Source organism: Eptesicus fuscus, chromosome 13, assembly GCF_027574615.1.
Source record: "Eptesicus fuscus isolate TK198812 chromosome 13, DD_ASM_mEF_20220401, whole genome shotgun sequence".
Classification (NCBI taxonomy): Eukaryota; Metazoa; Chordata; class Mammalia; order Chiroptera; family Vespertilionidae; genus Eptesicus; species Eptesicus fuscus.
In genome coordinates, this window is record NC_072485.1 from 55,074,204 (window position 1) to 55,096,549 (window position 22,346).

Below are 22,346 nucleotides of genomic sequence, written 5' to 3' on the forward strand. Positions count from 1 at the left end.
TGTCCCCTACCTTCCCTGAGGTTTGACGTTGTGATTGATGTTTCTCTGGATCTATTTTTGTTCATCAGTTTATGTTGTTCATTATATTCCACAAATGAGTGAGATCATGTGTTATTTATCTTTCTCTGCCTGGCTTATTTCACTTAGCATAATGCTGGCTGAGTCCTTTTCATCAATTTTCTTATTTATTCCCCACTATGATCCTATGAGCAGATGATTTCAAGTACATTTTGCAGATGAATTAACTGAGGCTTGGAGAGGAGAGCTGCAGAACCAGGACTTCGACCTGGATTTTTCTGATTTGGACAGAGATTCTTTCCGTTGCAATGAAGATTATTAAGAAAAAGCCTTCAATAAAGAAATTCAGAGCACATGAGAAATTTATTGGTAATGGAGAGGTAAAACATTGGAACTAATACTTTCTCTGAGAAAAACTAGAACAGCTTTTTAAAAACAACCTATTTGAAGAGATTGGGCATCACTGAAGCATTTTGGGGCTGAGGCTCAGAGAAGAATAGATACTTTCCAAGCCTGACAGGGCAGCAGTGAGTCTCAAAGTTACTTCAGACTGACCAGGACAGAGGCTCTCATCACTGCCCTTGACTGCTTCCCGACATGTCCAGGGTTTCCCCAGGAAGGCTTTCTCCATGTTCATCCACCTCAGGAGTGTCCTGCAGAGCCCTCTGGAGAACCAGCCTCAGAGTGTGTCTCTGCTTCCGCCATTGTTGCCTGAAGGAGCCAACGAAGAAGTAAATGATGGGGTTGGCACAGCTGTTGATAGAGGACAGAAGTAATAGCTTCATGAAAAGATGGTTGGTATTAAAGTCAATTGGAAACCAGATTAAGAGGAACCAGATGATGCCGAAGGGCAGGCCACAGAGGAGGAAGACCAGCACCGTGAGCACGATGGTCACGTAGAGCCTGGTTCGCGGTACCTGGTGGGGGCCACACAGCAGTCTGGTCATCAGGGCCAGGCTGGATCCAGAGAGAAGCACAAATAACAAAATCAGCCACGCCACAGTGATGAAATTAAATACCTGACACATGGAAAAGCTTATAAAATGCAACAGACGGAAACAGATATTTTTATCCAGGATGGTCAGCAGTAAGGACAGGGACCACAGCAGGGCACACGTGACAGCGGACATGTGACTGGGGCGGCGGCAGCGGTACCAGATGGGCCACAGGACAGACAGGCAGCGCTCTGTGCTGATGGCACCGAGAAAGCTCAGGCCTGAGATGTAGGCAAACACTGCCACAGCAATGAAAAACATGTAGACTTCAGTGGGGACAAAATCTAAGTCGAAAATTATATCTAAAAAATATATAATCTGACTGCAGAGGAAGAGGAAGTCGGCCCCCGCCAGGTTGAGGATGTAGACAGAGAAGGCGTTCCTGCGCATGCGGAAGCCCAGGAGCCAGAGCACCACCGCGTTCCCTGCCAGCCCCACCAGGGTCACAAGGGCTTTAAATCCTTCCAGGATTATGAACTCTGTATAATGTTGATCACTTCCATTGATTTTTGTGAGCTCAGTCTCCCAGGCTGTGACAGTCATATCCATGCTCAGAAACGCTGCAGTTGTGGGCCTGGAAACAAAACAAGACTTGAGCACCTGCTCTATGACCACTGACCCTCATGGCCACCCTGTCTGTGGCGAATGGGGGCTTCCAGAGATTAAGATTCTTCCTGAAACACACAGTCTTGGCGTCCTGGAGCATGAATTTAAACCCAGTTCTCTCTGAAACTTAGAGCCTGGGCTCTTTCTACTACAACACGGGTCCTCCATATCCAACCTCCCCACTCACCATCCAGCCCATGACATGTGTCCTGGAGGCAGGAGGAGAAGAGTCTGCACAGGTCCTGTGGAGGACAACAGGGTTCTGAGTTCCCCAGTACTTGTGCTCTGGGAGAGTGGCTTTGTTTGACAGCAGGCTGTCAGAAGCCCCAGGGCAATCTCTGTGACTGAGAGTGGTCTACTCACCAGGGAGAAAGGAGGTTATGACTTAGGCTCATGAAGGGAATGAGACCCCTTGTTAGGACAGAGTGAGGACACCCAAAGCTGTTGCATTAGAAATGTCCCAGTGTGTCTTCTTTATGAGGATAGACAGTGATTACTCTTCCCACTGTTGAGTCCCCAGGGCCCAAGTCTGTGTGGGAACACAATGGGGCTGTTAATAAAATTTTAATCCACAAATGAATGAATGCATGAATGAATGAATGAGGAGCCCAAGGGAAGAAGAAAATTTGGATTGAATATAATACCATAATTTTTTAAATGAAGAATTTTAAATGTAAAACAGAAGTCAGCACTTTTATCTCCATCACGAAAAAACACATATGTAACAAAATCAAAATTCCAGTTCTAAGCATTCATTCTGTGAAATGCTCTTGTGTGTTTGAAAGAATATTTTTATGCCTGTAGACACCTTCTATTAAGTGGAAGAGGATTCAGGACTGAATTAAATTTCTCTGCATTTTAGAGGAGAAAGAAGTCATTTTGGGAAGGAGAAAGACAGAGATGGCCAAGGGTGTGAATAGAGGTAGTTGAGACAGAAATACAGAAGGGGCATTATTAAGTGGTTTTCCTATGATACGTTAAATGGGAAACCCACTCATTGTCCCTGCATTTGATTTGGAGTAGAGATTTCCTTGCAGATTGAAGCATTTGTGTAAGAGAATTCTCCTGGTGGTGGTGCAGGTAAGAAGTGCTTAGTTCTATTTTACAAAGGGCTTTGGATGAAGAGAGAAGCTCTTGCAGAATTTAGGTGAGAAACACAAACCAACTCACACATAGATGAAGAGTAGCAGCTGTTGAGTGGTTACATGGTATTACCTCTTTTAATCCTCAAAATAGCCCTATGAGGCAGTTCTATGCTTACTCCCATCTGGCATAGAGGAAAAGACAAGCACAAGGAGGCTGAATGACATGCTCCATTTCTCACGTGCACAAGTGGAAGATCCTGGATCTGGACCACAGGTCTGTGTCAGATTATTCGCCCTTCGCCTGCTCTGCAGCGCATTACCAGGGTGGTTTTTCTGGTACACATAGGGGGTGGTGGCACAGGAAGGAAGTAACTCTTAGGGACAAATGTAGCATGGGAGCTCATTTGTGTGTTTTATTAAACTGGAATAGGCAAATTTCACAAATAGCAAAGAGGTGAAGCTTAAAAAGTGTGGAAGAATAAGTGGGTCGAATCTAGCTGAGAACAGACCAGAGATTGCAGGAGTTCCTTCTTGCCTCTGGACAGACTCAATCAGTCAATTCTTGCCAGGTTCAACCTGTGCAGGCTCACCCAGTAGAATCGAACCTGCTACCCTTCAATCTGTGGGCTGCCACTCTAACTCCTGAGTCAAACCTGCCCGGGCTTGTCTCCCTTTTTAAACTCAAAACTCAATAATGATGACTAGATCTGTCAGGGCTTTGTCTTTTTTCTTTGTTGTGATAGTTCACTATTGTATCCCTGGCATCGAGCACATGTCCCTTAGAGACCATCTGTTATAATATCATCCTTTAACTCAGGAAGAAGCTAAGGCCAAAAGAGCCAACAGATTTCCCTGAGATCACAGGGTGAACAGCAGGTCCAATGCCAGCCCTGGTCTCCTGGAGCCCAGCCTGAGGCTTTACCACTGTTCTCTGCCTCATTGTGGGATGAGCACCTGAGTAAAGTCTTCATGTGAACTCAGATCCTGAGAGAACTTCAGGGGTGTAGAAAATGCTAGTTGGTCTAAATACCCATTTCCTTCTCTCTCACATAATAGGTCTGACATTATTAGACCAGAATATGGATTTTAATCCCAGTTTTCATTCCCGTTTGATGGCATCATGTGACCAGGTGGTAGCCAATGGGAGGTGAGCACAAGTTATGTTACCAATTAGGTTGTGCTTTTCCTTCCCCTCTTCTCTGGATGGAATGCTGATGAGTCTGGGAGCCCTGCATGAGAATGAAGTCACCTCTCTAGGGCTGGGGAGCAGTGTCTGATGCCTTGAAATCACCAGTCAATTTCTAGTAACCTCTCTTGCATTTCCTTCTAGGGTTACCAAAATCATCAATTGAAATTCTTAAAAATATTTGTATAGAACCCCCTTTTAAAACAACGTTCATTCCATCTTCAAGGAATTTTTGATGAGAGATATTATTTCTAAGACGTGACACCCAGTAGTGGGTGCCAACAGATCAAATAAAGGAGATGTAATAACAAGTTGATCTAATCACAGTGAGAGAGAAAAAGTCCCAGGAAAAGCAACTAGGGAGAGCCTATAAGAAAAATGGATTCTCTTCATTTGACGTCAAATTTCACTTCCAGCTTTACTATCCACCGCTGCATCCTGGGAGGACACATCTCTTTGCCTCACCACTGGGCTCCCTTTCCCTCTGCTCCTGGTTGCTCTCAGGAATGGGTGACACTGACAGCTGAGGAGGGTGATTGAGGTTCAATTCCCTGCCTCTCTGCTGTCAGGCTGTGAGTTTGACATGGTAGTGTTACTCTACCTAAGGAGAGAGCCCCTGTCTGAGACCTTTTTTTTTGGGTCATAGTGATGACCACCGGTACAGCCACAGCTTTCCCTGTGTTCTGTCAACTTAACTTTCCCTTTATACTTCAGGATGTGCAATGGCATTAGCTCCTTATTATGATTTATCTTTAGGGACCTCTGTATCCTCTATTGATTTCCCTTAGTCCTACTCACCCTTTATACACAGTCTTTCTATTAAACTCTCTTTGCCTTATGTGTTTGTGCCTTGTGTTTTTGTCTGGGACAGGAAAGATACATGCATAGAACAAACAAATGAACAAACAAACTCATAGAACAGCAAGGTAATATGTGAAACCTGAGGTTATTAACAACAATTCACGTTTGAAAACAAAGTCTGTGAAGCAGAAAGGACCTAGGTCTCTCACAGCCTAAGCTACCAGCATTCAAAGCTTCCCTGAGGGAGCTTCATGTCTCTGAACTCTCCTTCATGGATGCTCATGGCTACTTGCATGCTGCACCCCAAGATGCACTCGTGACCATGTGGATTAAGGGAGAGAAAACAAAACTGACATTGAAAGAAGATAGTTCTGAGTGGACTCTTACCTGAGCACCATCTTCTGGTTGAAGGTGTTGAATAGAAAAAGAGGAGCTTTCCAGGGAGTGCTGAACACCAGAGAATGCTCTCCTACCCCTGGATTGGAGGTGTCTGGAGGAGCAGGAGTGGAACCTAATGACCAAGAGAAGCTTATCAAGATGCTGGGCAGCCCCTGTGACTTCCTGCACAAGGGGCCCTGGCAAGTGAGATTCTGGAGATGTGAGACAAGGGCCTTGTGAGATGTTTCCCATTTGCCCTAAGTTCAATGACTTATCTCTTCCTCTCCCCATTCTACCCAATCTGGTCCCCCTCCTGTGAGGAATGTTTGAACTGGAGCCTGTTACTGCCCACTGTGGGCCTGTGTAGGAAGCCCACCCAACAAGCACCGTGAGCCTCCATAGCTAAAGAAGAGTTTGTTGGCATTTAGGGCTTTCATGGCCGAGCTCATCTGATCTGTTTCCATTTACTCCCAGGAAGAATTTATGCACATTAGTTTATTTCAGAGGACACAAGAGTATATAAAATAAAAATGTAAAGTCTCTCCTAATCTCAATCACCAATAGCAACCGATGTTTACACTTCTCATTTTAGCTCTTTTATAAGTTATTTTATAGCTTTGTGTAATGAAACCTCCTTTCTAATTGTGACTTGTCGATATAAACAACTGTGTATATTGTGTAGCACACCAAAGAGATAAAGAATGCAGCACACCACAGGCACAACTTTAACAGATAAAGAATGTAGCACACCACAGGCAAAACTTTTCACCTCTCTCTTTCCCCAAGGTATTTGTTAGCTGGATTATTGTCACATGATGTGGGGACAAACAGTGTTTTTAGCTTTAGCTCCTATGACTTCCTTTCATGTGCTCATGCTGCAGCCAAACTGAGGTACATGACATTTCCTTAAAAACTTAACTATGAAGCATTTGAAACAACGAGAGAAACTTATTCACTCATTTCTGTGTTTACCCAACTCTACTAGTACTGTGTGCCAGATCCAGGCAGAGAAGATGCTGTGGACAAATGCTACCAGAGGACTTTTTGCAGGCCTAATTTTCCTGGACTGTGCTTATCTAAGTATATCATTTTTCCTAAACCTAGACAATCTAATGAGATTAGAGGTAGGCCAACTCATTTATTCAAACTTTTACCCTGTAGAATGCCCCAAACCACAGCACTAAGCATGAATCTAAAGTGCCTGAGAGAAACATAGGGAATATTCCTTTCCTACCCAATCAGGTAGAACAATCTTATATAATAACGAGGTAATATGCAAATTGACCATCATTCCAACACACAAGATGGCTGTCCCCATGTGGTCAAAGATGGCAGCCCCAATGTGGACACAAGATGCCTGGCACAAGATGGCTAGCGGGGAGGGCAGTTGTGATCAGGCCTGCAGGGCAAGCCAGTTGGTGGGGGGGATTCTGGCCTGCAGGGGAATGCAGTTGGTGGGAACCAGGCCTGCAGGGGAGAGTAGTTGGGGGGAACCAGGCCTTTAGGAGAGGACAGTTGGGAGTGACCAGGCCAGCAGGGGAGGGCTGTGGGGGGAACCAGACCTTCATGGGAGGGCTAATGTGGGTGACCATGCCTTCAGGGGAGGGCAGTTGGCGGTGACCAGGCCTTTAGGAGGGGGCCTTTGTGGGTGACTGGGCTGACAAGGGAGGGCAGTTAGCAGCAACCAGGCTGGCAAGGGAGGGGAGTTAGGGATGACCGGGCCAGCAGGGGAGGGCAGTTGGAGGTGACCAGGCCTGCAGGGGAGGACAGTTGGCGGTACCAGGCCTCCAGGGGAGGGAAGTTGTGGTGACCAGGCCTTCCGGGGAGGGCAGTTGAGGGTGACTAAGCCTGCAGGGGAGGGCTGGTTGTGGTTGACCAGTCTGGCAGGGGAGGGCAGTTAGGGGTGACCAGGCTGGCAATGGAGGGTAGTTAGGGGTAACCGGGCTAGCAGGGGAGGGCAGTTGGGGTCGACCAGGTCAAAATGGAAGGACAATTAGGGGCAATAAGGCCGGCAGGGGAGGCCAGTTAGGGGCAATCAGGCCAGCAGGGGAGCAGTTAGGCATCTATCAGGCTGGTAGGGGAGTGGTTAGGGGGAGATCAGGCTGGCAGGCAGAAGTGGTTAGGGGCAATCAGGCAGTCAGGCAGGTGAGCAGTTGGGAGCCAGTAGTCCTGGATTGTGAGAGGGATGAGCCACTGCTCCTTTAATGGGATCGGGCCTTAATGGGTAGTAGGACATTCCTCGAGGGGTCCCAGATTAGAGAAGGTGCAGGCTGGGCTGAGGGACACACACACACACACACACACACACACACAGACACACACACCATGCACGAATTTCATGCATCGAGCCTCTAGTTTTTGAATGACTATCTATGACAGTGATGGCGAACCTATGACATGTGTGTCAGCACTGACACGCGTAGCCATTTCTGATGACACGCGGCCGCTGAGGTGGCCACATGCCGAGGATGAAACATTTGCTGATCCTGAGGATGAAACATTTGTGAAATAATGTTTTTTCCTCAAAGTGACACAATACCTGAGTTATGCTCAGTTTTATGGCGAAGTTTGACACACCAAGCTCAAAAGGTTGCCCATCACTGATCTATGATTTTGGACAGGGATTCTTCTTTTTTTTTTTTAACTTATTAAATATTACCTCAGAAGTCAATAATATATTAGAGGCTTCACATATAATAACTGTGGATGTTTATGAAATATTTGTCATATTTGGCACCTGGTGGAGTCCTTTTCATTTGTTTTCTAATTTATTCCCCACTATGATCCTATGAGTAGATGATTTCACAGCATTTTACAATGAGTTAACTGAGGCTTGGAGAGGAGAGCTGCAGAACCAGGACTTCAGACCTGGATTTGTCTGATTTGGACAGGGATTCTTTCTGGTGCAATGAAGATTGTAAAGAAAAAGCATTCCAAAAAGAAATTCAGATCACATGAGAAATTTATTGGTAATGTCAAGAACCATGGAGAGGTATAATGTTCGGACTAATGCTTTCTCTGAGAAAACTTGAATGGCCAGATAAAAAACAACCTATTTGAAGAGATTGGGGAATCACTGAAGCATTCTGAGGCTGAGGCTGAGAGAAGACTAGATACTTTCCAAGCCTGGCAGGGCAGCAGTGAGTCTCAAAGTTACTTCAGACTGATCAGGACAGAGGCTGTTCATCACTGCCCCAGACTGGTTCCCGACATTTCCAGGGTTTCCCCAGGAAGGCTTTCTCCAGGTTCATCCACCTCAGGAGTGTCCTGCAGAGCCCTTTGGAGAACCAGCCTTAGAGTGTGTCTCTGCTTCCACCATCGCTGCCTGAAGGAGCCAACGAAGAAATAAATGATGGGGTTGGCACAGCTATTGCTAGTGGACAGAAGTGCTACAATCATGGAAAGATGAAAGAGGGCATGAGATTCATTTGGAAACCAGACTATGAGGAACCAGTGGATGCCAAAGGGCAGGCCACAGAGGAGGAAGACCAGTACCGTGATCACGATGGTCATGTAGAGCCTGGTGGGCGGCACCCGTTGGGAGCCACACAACAGTCTGATCATCAGGGCCAGGCTGGACCCAGAGAGAAGCACAAATAACAAAATCAGCCACGCCACAGTGATGAAATCCAACACTGGGCACCAAACATGATACACATTCCAACTCTGGAAGCCACAATAGTTCCCTTCCAGGATGCTCAGCAGCAGGGACAGGGCCCAGAGCAGGACACAGAGGACAGAGGACATGTGTCTGGGGCGGTGGCAGCGGTACCAGATGGGCCACAAGACAGACATGCAGCGCTCCGTGCTGATGGCGCTGAGAAAGCTCAGGCCTGAGATATAGGCAAAGACTGACACAGGCAAGAGAAATCTGCTAATTACTCTAACAAAGTTGACGTCGAAAAGTAAAACTAGACTACGTATAAATCGGCAGCAGAGGAAGAGGAAGTCGGCCCCCGCCAAGTTGAGGATGTAGACAGAGAAGGCGTTCCTGCGCATGCGGAAGCCCAGGAGCCAGAGCACCACCGCGTTCCCTGCCAGCCCCACCAGGGCCACGATGACTGTCAGTAATTGCAGGATTATGAACTCTGTATAATGTTGATGAATGGCTTGATCAATTCTATTGGTTGTTGTGAGGTTGGTCTCCGAGGCTGTGACAGTCATATCCATGTTCAGAAACGCTGCAGTTGTGGGCCTGGAAACAAAACAAGACTTGAGCACCTGCTCTATGACCACTGACCCTCATGGCCACCCTATCTGTGCAAATGGAGGCTTCTAGAGACTAAGATTCTTTTCTGAAACACACAGTTTTGGAGTCCTGAATCCTGGGCTCTTTCTACTGCAACACGGGCCCTCTATGTCCAACCTCTCCACTCACCATCCAGTCCATGAAGTGTGTCCCGGAGGCAGGAGGAGAAGAGTCTGCTCAGGTCCTGTGGATGACAACAGGGTTCTGAGTTCTCCAGTACTTGTGCTCTGGGAGAGTGGCTTTGTTTGACAGCAGGCTGTCAGAAGCCCAGGGCAATCTCAGTGACTGGGAGTGGTCTACTCATCGGGGAGAAAGGAGGTTATGACTTAGGCTCATGAAGGGAATGAGACCCCTTGTTAGGTCAGAGTGAGGACACCCAAAGCTGTTGCGTTGGAAATGTCCCAGTGTGTCATCTTTATGAGGAAAGACAGTGATTACTCTTCCCATTGTTTTGTCCCCAGGGCCCAAGTCTGTGTGGGAACACAATGGGGCTGTTAATAAAATTTTAATCCACAAGTGAATGAAGGAGTGAATGAGGAGCCAAAGGGAGGAAGAAAATTTGGATTTACTATAATATAATATTTTTTAAATGAAGAATTTTAAATGTACTAGTAAAAGAGAAGGCAGCACTTTTAACTCCACCACCCAAAAACACACATATGTAACAAAAACAAAATTCCATTTCTAAGTATTCATTCTGTGAAAAGCTCTTTTGTGTTTGAAGGAATATTTTTATGCCTGTAGACATCTCCTATCCAGGTGGGAGAGGATTCAAGACTGAATGAAAGAAGCCATTTTGGGAAGGAGAGAGAGAGGTGGCCAATGGCGTGAATACAGGTAGTTGAGACAGAAATACAGAAGGGGCATTATTAACTGGTTTTCCTATGATACATGTAATAGGAAAGCCTTGCAGATTGAAGCATTTGTGTAAGAGAATTCTCCTGGTGGTGGTGCAGGTAGAAGGTGATTAGTTCTGTTTTACAAAGGGCTTTGGATGAAAAGAGGGAAGCTCTTGCAGAATTTAGGTGAGAAACACAAGTCAACTCACACATAGGTGAAGAGTAGCAGCTGATGAGTGCTTACATGGTATTACCTCTTTTAATCCTCCACATAGCCCTATGAGGCCAGTACTATGCTTACTCCCATCTGGCATAAAGGAAAAGACAAGCACAAGGAGGCTGAATGACATGCTGCAGTTCTCAAGTGCACAAGCGTATCAGCCTGGATCTGAACCCACAGGTCTGTGTCAGAGTCTTCACCCTTCCCCTTCCTGCAGCCCCACTACCAGGGTGGTGTGTCCTGTACACATGGGGTTGCTGCGGTAAGAAGCAAGTAACTCTTAGGGACAAATCTCAAATGGCAACTCATATTTGTGTTTTATTAAGCTGGAATAGGCAAATTTGGTAAATAACAAAGAAGTGACGCTTATCCAATGTGGAAGAAGTGGGTGGAATCCACCTGAGAACAGACCAGAGATTACAGGTGCTGCTTCTTGCCTCTGGAAAAACCCCAATATGTCAATTCTTTTTAAAAAAATATTTTTATTTTATTTATTTATTTTTTAATTTAATAAACCTTTATTGTTTTGATTATTACAATTGTTCATCTTTCCCACCCCATAACTCCCCTCCACCCGGTTCCCACCCCAAACTCTGCCCTTACCCCCCGCCACCCCACTGTCCTCATCCATAGGTGTACGATTTTTGTCCAGTCTCTTCCCGCACCCCCCACACTCCTTTTCTTCCGAGAATTGTCAGTCCACTTCCTTCCTATGCCCCTGCTTCTATTATATTCACCAGTTTATTCTGTTCATCAGATTTTTTTATTCACTTGATTTTTAGATTCACTTGTTGATAGATATGTATTTGTTGTTCATAATTTTTATCTTTACCTTTCTTCTTCTTCTTCTTAAAGAATACCTTTCAAAAAAAAAAAAAAAAAGAATACCTTTAAGCATTTCATATAATACTGGTTTGGCCGTGATGAACTCCTTTAGCTTTTTCTTATCTGTGAAGCTCTTTATATGCCCTTCAATTCTGAATGATAGCTTTGCTGTGTAGGGTAATCTTGGTTGTAGTTTCTTGCTATACATCACTTTGAATAATACTTGCCACTCCCATCTGGCCTGCATAGTTTCTGTTGAGAAATCAGCTGACAGTCCCAGTATGTGTGCTCCCTTGCAGGTAACTGTTTTTCTCTTGCTGCTTTTAAGATTCTCTCTTTGTCTTTTGCTCTTGGTATTTTAATTATGATGTGTCTTGGTGCGGTCCTCTTTGGATTCCTTTTGTTTGGGGTTCTGTGCACTTCCTGGACTTGTAAGTCTATTTCTTTCACCAGGTGGGGGAAGTTTTCAGTCATTATTTCTTCAAATAGGTTTTCAGTATCTTGCTCTCTCTCTTCTGACACCCCCATATTTCAGATATTGGTACACTTGAAGTTGTCCCAGATGATCCTTACACTATCTTCATATTTTTGGATTATTTTTTCTTTTTGCTTTTCCAGTTTTGTGGTTTTTTCTTTTCCAGTTTTGTGGTTTTTCTTTGTATTTAAAATCTTTGACTTGATTCTTGTGATCCTCTATCTGCTGTTAGATCGCTATATAATATCTTTTATTTCAGTCAGTGTATGCTTAATTTCTAGTTGGTTCTTTTTCATATCCTCGAGGGTCTCGCTAAATTTATCAGCCTTTTCTAGAAAATTCTTGAAAAACCTTATAACCGTGGTTTTGAACTCTATATCCAGTTGTTTGCTGTCCTCCATTTCTTTCATTTGTGATCTGTGTTTTGTCTCCACATTTTGGCTGCTTCCCTGAATTGATAGAGTGGCTTTGTGTGTTAGGTGTCCTATAGGGCCCAGTGGCTCAGCCTCCCCAGTTACCTGAGGTGGACACTCTTGGTGCACCCTTTTGTGGGTTGTGTGCACAGTCTTGTTGTAGTTAAGCCTTGATTGTTGTTGGTATCACTGGGAGGAATTGACCTCCAGGCCAATTGGCTGTGAGGATCAGCTGTGTCTACGATTGTAGAACTTCTGTGCTGGAGACACCCTTATGAGACAAGACTTGCAAAAGCCTCTGTGCTCAGCTTGGATGAGGCAGAGTCTCAGGGCAGAGCAGACAGCATTAGTTTCCCATCACCCTTGCCCTAATAGGCCCCTGTGTCTCAGTGTCCCATGGTAATTGCTGCAAGCACCTCAGAGAAAGCTGCTCTCGAGTTCTGCCCACTGCGAGACAGACCAGTTTCTCCCAAAATGAGTCTGGGTCTGCAGAGTCTCACCCAGAACTGGAGTTCAGTGCAGTCAGGAGATTTAGTTTCCCTCCCGCTTGAGAAAGCCAGCCCCGTGCTCAGTTGGCCGACCTCTCCGCGCACGCGCCTCGGTACCTCTGCCTTCCGCAATTCCTCTGAGTCTCAGTGTGTTTTCTCTTTCCTTGTAGTTGTAGAATTTCCACTCAGCCAGCCTTCCTGTGGTTCTGGATGATGTCCGTTTTGTCTTTTAGTTGTAGTTTTGAAATTGTTGTGCGAGGCAGCAATTTAGGTGTTTAACTATGCCACCATTTTGGTTTCTCCCCCCAATCTATCAATTCTTGCCAGGTTCAGCCAGCACAGGCTCATCCAGTAGAATTGAACCCGCTACCCTTCAGTCTGTGGGCACTGCTCTAACCACTGAGTCAAACCTGCTAGGGCTTTTAAACTCAAAAATCAATAATAATGACTATATCTGTCTGGCTTTGTCTTTTTTCTTTGTTGTTGTTGTTCACTATTGTATCCTTGGTATCTAGCACATGTCCCTCAGAGACCATCTTTTATAAAACCATCGTTTATCACAGGAAGAAGCTGAGGCTGAAAGAACCAAAGGATTTCCCTGAGATCACAGGGTGAACAGCAGGTCCAATGCCAGCCCTGGTCTCCTGGAGCCCAGCCTGAGGCTTAACACTGTTCTCTGCCTCATTGTGGGATGAGCACCTAAGTAAAGTCTTCATGTGAGCTCAGAATATGAGAGAACTGCTGGAGTGCAGAAAATGCTAGTTGGTCTAAATACCATTTCCTATTCTCTCACATAATAGTTCTGCGAGTTTTAGACCAGAAAATGAACTCCAATCCTAGATTCCATTCATGCTTGATGGCAGCATGTGACCAGGTGGTAGCCAATGTGAGGTGAACTCAAGTGATGTAATCAATTTTAGGTTGTGCTTTTCCTTTTCCTCTTCTCCTCTGGATGGAATGCAGATGAGTCTGGGAACCTTGCATGAGAATGAAGTCACCTCTCTAGGGCTTGGAGCTGTGATTTGAAAGAGCACAGGTGTCTGATGCCTTGAAATCACCAGTCAAGTTCTAATAACCTCTCATACATTACTTTCTAGGGCTACCAAAATCATAAATTGAAATTCTTAAAAATGTTTGTATATAACCACCTTGAAAAATAATGTACATTCCATCCTCAAGGCATTTACAATTAGAGATATTATTTCTAAGACGTGACACCCAGTAGGGCGTACCAACAGATCAAATAAATAAGATGTAATAACAGGAGAAGGATGATGGCTGCTGATGGGAACGCAGACTTCCAGATAGTGCGTGAGTGAGAGAACAAAGGGAGAGTGTGTGGTCTCACGGGGTGTGTTTGTGAGTTGAGGGACAGCTATACTCCAGGGGACTGTGGGGGATTGCCAGACGGGGTTCCCCTGACCAGACAGCCTCCACTGCTGCTGGGATCCCTTCCGGAGTGACAGGCTCTGACACGGAGACCACGCCATCTTGAAGGGGAGAGTGGATGTTGTCTGAAACCTAAAAATGCTGGGACCCTACAATAAGGGCACCCAGTGAATAACTGCGAACCTGGGAACACCAGTCCCCAAGTGGCATGAGCACGCGGATTCAGAGGAGCTCTGTGCCTGCTCACAGAAAGGTCAGATTTCGCCTGGGATAAGGTGAGGTCTGTGGTCCTGGCAGGAGAGAGAAAGGTGCACACGGGAGCCGGAGGATCGGGGAAGTCTCCACCTAGAAAAGTCCACGGCTGTTGGGGCTGGTGTGATCCGCGAATGTGGAAGGGAACCCGCAGGGCTGCTAACAGAAGGGAACTCTAAAAAGCAACCCATTTCTGAACTGGGTGCAAAAGGGCAGCCTAAAAAAAATATTTAACAGTGTGCTGGCTGCTTAGACCCAAGGGGAAGAAAAGACTGCACAGACTTGTGCCACAGCACCGGAGTTTGCGCACTTATTTTGGATCTTTTTTCTCTTTAAATCTGTGCTTTTGATTACTAAGCCCAATACATAGGATCACCCAATTGGGGACACTCTAAGAGACTGCAGGGGAAAGTTGTTTTTGTGGAACCTGGGGATCAGAGCGGGGAGTAACAATCAGAGAACCAGGTCTGGGGCAGCCCATTCCCCCAAACTGGTATTCCCCCAAATCTAAACACTAGATAGAGATCTATAGTCCTAGAGGTCAATCCAGAAACACTGCCATCCAGGGGTTGAATCACAAATTGACTCTTGTGTAAACACAAATAAAGGAGTATAAGAAACAGAGAAATACTGCCTGCTTGAAAATCAGGACTGTGGCCTAGAACAGTGGTCGGCAAACTCATTAGTCAACAGAGCCAAATATCAACAGTACAATGATTGAAATTTCTTTTGAGAGCCGAAAACCGACTTCTGCGCATGGGCCACAAAGTTTCAATCGCACTGTATGTGCGCTCCCACATGTGGTATTTTGTGGAAGAGCCACACTCAAGGGTACAAAGAGCCACATGTGGCTCACGAGGCACAGTTTGCCGACCACTGGCCTAGAACATTGAGGAGCAGTGGAACACAGGGAACTTCAATACTGTCCTGACTAGGAAACAGGCGTGCCAAACAGAACAGTATAGGAAGTGAATGACCTTTACTACTGCACATTTTAATTTTAATTTTTTTTCATCTTTTACTTAAGAAACTAAAATTTTTTCTTTTTTTTCCTCACTTGATTTTACCTTTTTAATTATTACATTTTTATTTTTAATCAGTATTATTACTACTACTATTTACCTTTTCTTTAAAGTGTAATTTTATTTTCTCTTCATTTTATTTTGTGAGTAGTGTTCTACATTCTATTTTCATCTTTCCTTTAGCATAATTTTACTCTATCTCAACTTTACCTTTATGCCATCACTCTCTTCCTCAATTTTCCCCTTTTGTTGTCCTGTTTCTCTTACCCTATTCCTGCTTTAGATTTTCCCCATTCCTTCTTTTTACATCCTGTTAAAATTTCACCCTACTTATATATCTAATTTCCAATCCCCTGCACTAAGTCCACACACACCTCTCTCTTCTCTTTCTTCACTATCCAAAATTTTTCTCTCTCTGTCCTTTTGTTGTTGTTTGCTTGATTGTTGAGAATATTGGTTTTTTAATCCTTGTGTGAGATTGCCTTGCTTTTTTTGTTGTTGTTGTTTTGTTTTTGTTTGATTTTTGCTTCTGTTTTCCCTCACCTCACTTGACATTACTTGTTGTTTGTAGTTTGCATTCATCTCTAGGTATTTGTTGCTGCATTTGCTGGGATTAGTGGTTGTTCTATTGGAGTTTTCTCCTCATATAATTTCCCCCCCCCATTCTATTTTATTCTCTTTCTTTTCTCTCTTACTTTGCTTTCCCAACTTCATTTTTGGACTCCTTTTTTTTTCCCTCTCTATTTTTGTTTTTCCTTCTCTTCTTTCTTTCTTATCCCCTAATTCTTTTTTCTCTGGTGGTCACCTTTATTAGGGGTTATTAGTATCATGAATACATTTGTGTTCAGTTCCTTGTGCATTGTGCCTTGTTGTGTTGTATTTTGTGCCTTTAAGTCAGCAGGAGAGAAAGAACTACATGACCAGATACCCGGAGAAGAGAGATCATGGGGAGACAAAGAAACAGCCCTCAAATGAAAGAAAAGCAGGCATCACTAGAAAAGGAAGTAAATGAAATGGGGGCAAGCAACCTGTCAGAGAAAGAATTCAGAGAAATGGTCATAAGGTGGATGAAAAAATGGAAGACAAATTCAACAATATGTGTAAGAACCAAGATGAAATGAAGAAGTACCAAGAAGAAATGAAAAATGACATTGCTGCTATAAAGAACTCAATAGAGAGCATCAATAGTAGATTAGAAGAAACAGAGGACTGCATCATTGAGCTAGAAGACAAGGTAGGAAAAAATACCCAGGCAGTGCAGCTTCTAGAAAAAAAAATTGAAAAGCAGGAGGAGAGCCTAAGAGAACTTTGGGACAACACAAAATGAAACAGCATCCACATAATAGGGCTGCCAGAAGGAGAGGAAACTGAGCAAGGAATAGAAAACCTGTTTGAAGAAATAATGACAGAAAACTTCCCTGTCATTATACAGGGAAGAAAAAACTCACACAAATCCAAGAAGCTCACAGACTCCCAAACAAAATGAACCCCAAAAGACCGACGCCAAGGCACATTATAATTAAATTGGTAAACACCAACGACAAAGTAAGAATCTTAAAAGTGGCTGGAGAGAGACAGAAAGTTACCTACAAAGGACCCCCATCAGACTAGCGACTGATTTCTCAACAGAAACACATCAGGCAAGAAGGGAATGGAATGAAATATACAAAGTCATACAAAGAAAGGGTCTGAATCCAAGAATACTGTACCCAGCAAGGCTATCAATCAAAATTGAGGGTGAAGTCAGGAGCTTCACAGACAAAAAAGGACTAAGGGAATTTATTAAAACCAAACCAGCAATGCAAGAAATGCTAAAGGATCTGGTGTAAAAGGAAGAAATAAGAAGTAAAGAAGGAACACAGGGACAAAGAATAAAAATCAAGTACCTATCAATAATAACTTTAAATGTAAATGGATTAAATGCCCCAATCAAAAGACATAGGGTAACTGAGTGGATAAGAAAATATAACCCATGTATCTGCTGTGTACAGAAAACCCACCTCAGAAAAAAAGACACATACAGACTGATGGTGAAGGGATAGAAAAAGGGTTTTTCAGGTGAATGGAAAAGAAAAAAAAAGCTTGGGTAGCAATACTTATATCTGTCAAATTAGATCTCAAAGTTAAGGACATAATAAGAGATAAAGAAGGCCACTTCATAATACTAAAGGGAGCAATCCAACAAGAAGAAATAACTCTGGTAAACATATATGCACCCAATACAGGAGCACCCAAATACATAAAAAAACCCTGGAGGATATCAAGGGAGAGATTGACAGCAATATAATCATTGTAGGGGACCTTAATACCCCACTATCACCATTGGACAAATCCTCTAAAGAAAAAATCAGCAAAGAAACATCAATCCTAAATGACTCACTAGACCAGATGGAATTAATTGACATTTTCAAAACATTTCATTCCAAAGCCACAGAATATACATTCTTCTCAAGTGCACATGGGTCATTTTCAAAGATAGACCATATATTGGGTCACAGGCAAAGTCTCTTCAAATTCAAGAAGATAGAAATTATATCAAGCATCTTCTCAGATCACAATGGCATAAAACTGGAAATCAACTACAATAAAAACAATCACACACAAAAAAATCAAACACATGGAGACTAAGTAGAATGCTATTAAACAATGACTGGGTACCAGAGAGATCAAAGAAGAAATAAAAAAACATCATGGCAACAAACGACAATGAAAACACAACAGTCCAAAATCTATGGGACACAGCGAAAGCAGTCTTGAGAGGGAAGTTCATAGCTCTACAAACCTACTGCAAAAAACAAGAAACAATGGTAATAAGTTACCTAACCCTACATCCCAAAGAGGTAGAAAGAGAGCAACAAGAAAAACCCAGTGTAAGCAGAAGGAAGAAAATAATAAAGATCAGAGTGGAGATAAACAACATAGAGACCAAAAACGAACAAACAAAAAACAATACAAAAGATCAACAAAACCAAGAGTTGGTTCTTTGAAAGTATAAACAAGATTGATGAACCTCTAGCCAGGCTCACCAAGAAGCAAAGAGAGAGGACCCAAATAAGCAAAATCAGAAATAAAAGAGGAGAAATAACAACAGACCACAGAGAAATACAAAGGATTGTTAAAAAATACTTTGAACAACTCTCTTCCAACAAACTGGACAACCTGGAGGAAATGGACATATCCCTAGAAAAATACAACCTTTCAAAACTCAAACAGGAATAATCTAAAAATCTCAATAGGCCAATAACTATGGAAGAAATTGAAGCAGTCATCAAAAAGTTTCCAGCAAACAAAAGCTTGGGGCCAGATGGCTTCACAGGAGAATTTTACCAAACATTCAAGAAGAACTAAAACCTATCCTCCTCAGACTATTCCAAAAAATTCAAGAAGAAGGAACACTTCCAAGCTCATTTTATGAAGCCAGCGTCACCCTAATACCAAAGCCAGATAAAGACAACACAATGAAAAAGAATTACAGGCCAATATCTCTCATGAACATAGATGCCAAAATCCTCAACAAAATTCTAGCAAATCAGATCCAGCAGTACATCAGAAAGATCATACACAAATCAAAGATCATACACAAATCAGATCCAGCAGTACATCAGAAAGATCACATAGTCATATCAATTGATGCAGAAAAAGCATTTGACACAATTCAACACCTATTTTTGATAAAAACTCTCAGCAAGGTGGGAATAGAAGGATCATACCTCAACATAATAAAAGCCATATATGACAAACCCACAGACAACATTATACTCAATGGGCAAAAACTAAAAGCATTTCCCCTAAGAATAGGAACAAGACAGAAATGCCCACTCTCACCACTCCTGTTTGACATAGTACTGGAAGTATTAGCCATTGCAATTAGGCAAGAAGAAGAAATAAAAGGCATCCAAATAGGAAAAGAAGAAGTAAAACTATCCCTATTCGCAGATGACATGATATCGTACATAAAAAACCCAAAAGACTCCATCAAAAAACTATTTGACTTAATAAATGAATTCGGTAATGTAGCAGAATACAAAATTAACACCAAGAAATCTATGGCATTTCTATACACCAATAGTGAACTTACAGTAAGAGAGACTAAAAAAGCAATCCCATTTACCATCGCACCAAAAAAAAAATTAAGATACCTAAGAATAAATTTAACTAAGGAGGTAAAAGACCTATATGTGGAAAACTACACGACACTGAAAAAAGAGATAGAGGAAGACATAAACAGATGGAAGAACATACCATGTTCATTGATTGGTAGAATCAACATGATTAAAATGTCCATACTACCCAAAACAATCTATAGATTCAATGAACTCCCCATTAAAATACCAATGGCATATTTCAGAGACCTAGAAAAAACTCTCCAAAAATTCATCTGGAATAAAAAAAAAAGACCCTGAATAGCCACAGCAATCCTGAGAAAGAAGAACAAAGTAGGAGGGATCTCAATACCAGATTTCAAGCTGTATTACAAAGCCACTCTTCTAAAAACAGCCTGGTACTGGCACAAGAACAGACATATAGACCAATGGAATAGAAAAGAGAACCCAGATATCGACCCAAACCACTATGCTCAATTAATGTTTGACAAAGGAGGCATGAACCTACAATGGAGTCAAGACAGTCTCGTCAATAAATGGTGTTGGGAAAATTGGATAGATACATGCAAAAAAATGAAACTAGATCACCAACTTACACCATACACAAAAATAAACTAAAAATGGATAAAGGACTTAAACATAAGACAGGAAACCATAAAAATAATAGAAAAATCCACAGGCAGTGAAATCTCAGACATATGCTGAAGCAATTTCTTTACCGATACTGCTTTTAGGGCAATGGAAACTAAAGAGAAAATAAACAAATGGGACTACATCAAAATAAAAAGCTTTTGCACAGCAACAGAAACCATCAACGAAACAACAAGAAAGCCCACTGTACGGGAGAACATATTTGCAAATGTTATCACTGATAAAGGTTTAATCTCCAACATCTATAGGCAACTTATACAACTTAATAAAAGGAAGATAAATGATCCAATAAAAAAATGGGCAACAAACCTAAATAGAATCTTTTCGAAAGAAGACAGAAGGCCAAGAGACACATGAAAACATGCTCAAAATCACTAATTATCCGAGAGATGCAAATCAAAATGACAATGCGGTACTATCTCACACCTGTCAGAATGGCTATCATCAACAAATCAACAAATGGCAAGTTCTGGCGAGCATGCGGAGAAAAACGAATCCTCGTGCACTGCTGGTGGGAATGAAGATTGGTGCAGCTACTGTGGAGAACAGTATGGAGTTTCCTCAAAAAACTAAAACTGGAACTCCCATTTGACCCAGTAATCCCACTCCTAGGAATATATCCCAAGAAACTAGAAACACCAATCATATGAACCCCTATGTTCATAGCAGCACAATTCACCATAGCTAAGATTTGGAAACAGCCTAAATGCCCATCAGCAGATGACTGGATCAGAAAACTATGGTACATCTACACAATGGAATACCACGCTGTTATAAAAAAGAAGGAAGTCTAAACATTTGCAGCAGAATGGATGGAACTGGAGAGCATTATGCTAAGTGAAGTAAGGCAGGCAATGAAAGAAAAATACATGATCTCACTCATTTATGGAAAATAAAGAACATTATAACCTGATAAACAAAAGGATAGAGAGGCAGTAAAGCATCAAACAGATGGTCAAATTACAGCGGGAAGGCTGGGGAGTGTTGGAGAGTGGGGGAAAGTGATCAACCAAAGGACTTGTATGCATGCATATAAGCAAAACCAATGGACACAAGACACTGCGGGGGAGGTGGGATGAGGGCATGCGAGAAAGAGTAGGGTAGGCTGGGGGAAGGTCAATGGGAGGAAAAAGGCGATATATGTACTACTATGTGTAATACTTTAAACAATAAAATAAAATTAAACTAAAAAAAGATGTAATAACAAGTTAATCTAATCACAGTGAGAGAGAAAAAGTTCTAGGAAAAAGAACTAAGAAGAGGCTATAAGAAAACTGGATTCTCTTCATTTTATGTCAAATTTCATTTTCAGCGTCTCTATCCACCACTGCATCCTGGGAGGACACATATCTTTGCCTCACTGCTGGGCTCCCATTCCCTCTGGCTCCTGGTTTCTTTCAGGAAAGGTGACACTGAGAGTTGAATGGAGGGCAGGAGGAGGGTGATTGAGGTTTTAATTCCCTGCTTCTCTGCTGTCAGGCTGTGAGTTTGCCATGGTGGTGTTACTCTACCTAAGGAGAGAGCCCCTGTCTGAGGCTTTTTTTTCGGTCATAGTGATGACCACTGCTACAGCCACAGCCCTCCCTGAGTTCTGGCAAATTATCTTTCCCTTAACACTTCAGGATGCCCAATGACAATAGCTCCCTATTTGACTAATCTTTAAGTGTCTCATCCTGCTCACCCTTCCTGAACAGTGTTTTTATTCAATTCTTTTCAATTGTTCTATTTGTTTGTGCCTTGTGTTTTTGGCTGGGACAGGAAAGATACACGCATATAACAAACAAACTCATAGAACAGCAAGGTAATGTGTGAAACCTGAGGTTATTAACAACAATTAATATTTGAAAACAATGTCTCTGAAGCAGAAAGGATCTGGGTCTCTCACAGAACAAGCTACTAGCACCAAAAGCTTCCCTGAGGGAGCTTCCTGTCTCTGGACTCTCCTTCATGGGTGCCCATGGCTCCTTGCATGCTCTACCCCAAGATAAACTTGTGACCATGTGGACTAAGAGGGAGAAAACAAAACTATTTTTGAGAGAAGATAGTTCTTAGCCAACTCTTACCTGAGCACCATCTTCTAGTTGAAGGTGGTGAGTAGAAAAGGAGGAGCTTTCCAGGGAGTGCTGAACACCAGAGAATGCCCTCCTACTCCTGGATAGGAGATGTCTGCAGGAGCAGGAGTGGAACCTGATGACCAAGAGAGACTTATCAAAATGCTGGGCAGCTCCTGTGACTTCCTGCCCAAAGGGCACTGGCAAATGAGATTCTGTAGATGTGAGACAAGGGCCTCATGAGATGTCCAATGACTTATCTCTTCCTCTCTCCATCTTACTCCATCTGGTCTTCCTCCA

The 22,346-nt window shown here is 43.0% G+C and overlaps 2 protein-coding genes across 5 annotated transcripts in view; both read right to left on the reverse strand.

Annotated features, from left to right (window-relative positions):
* Positions 1–370: 370 nt before the first annotated feature.
* Positions 371–22,346, reverse strand: part of LOC129147112 (mas-related G-protein coupled receptor member X1-like) — a 53,208-nt gene continuing 31,232 nt past the window's right edge. Inside the window, exons 1-3 of one of the 3 annotated variants that reach the window (XM_054725442.1) lie at positions 22,059–22,164; positions 5,079–5,202; positions 371–1,587 (exon numbers count right to left, since the gene is read on the reverse strand). In XM_054725442.1, the coding sequence (XP_054581417.1) occupies positions 591–1,587; positions 5,079–5,089 (1,008 nt within the window). In that variant the 5' untranslated portion in view covers positions 5,090–5,202; positions 22,059–22,164 and the 3' untranslated portion in view covers positions 371–590. Of the gene's footprint in view, positions 1,588–1,806; positions 1,844–5,078; positions 5,203–22,058; positions 22,165–22,346 lie in introns of those variants that run through there. The other 2 variants (XM_054725441.1, XM_054725443.1) reach the window with 2 other exon arrangements.
* LOC103292793 (mas-related G-protein coupled receptor member X1-like) lies at positions 8,032–22,082 on the reverse strand. 2 transcript variants are annotated; one of them, XM_054725439.1, is made up of 2 exons: positions 22,059–22,082; positions 8,032–9,264 (listed from the first exon to the last, which is right to left on the reverse strand). In XM_054725439.1, exons 1-2 carry the CDS (start codon positions 22,067–22,069, stop codon positions 8,256–8,258), a joined length of 1,020 nt encoding a protein of 339 aa, XP_054581414.1. In that variant the 5' UTR covers positions 22,070–22,082; the 3' UTR covers positions 8,032–8,255. The 2 variants fall into 2 exon arrangements, with proteins under 2 accessions (XP_054581414.1, XP_054581415.1); XM_054725440.1 differs by lacking the exon at positions 22,059–22,082 and adding an exon at positions 9,448–9,499.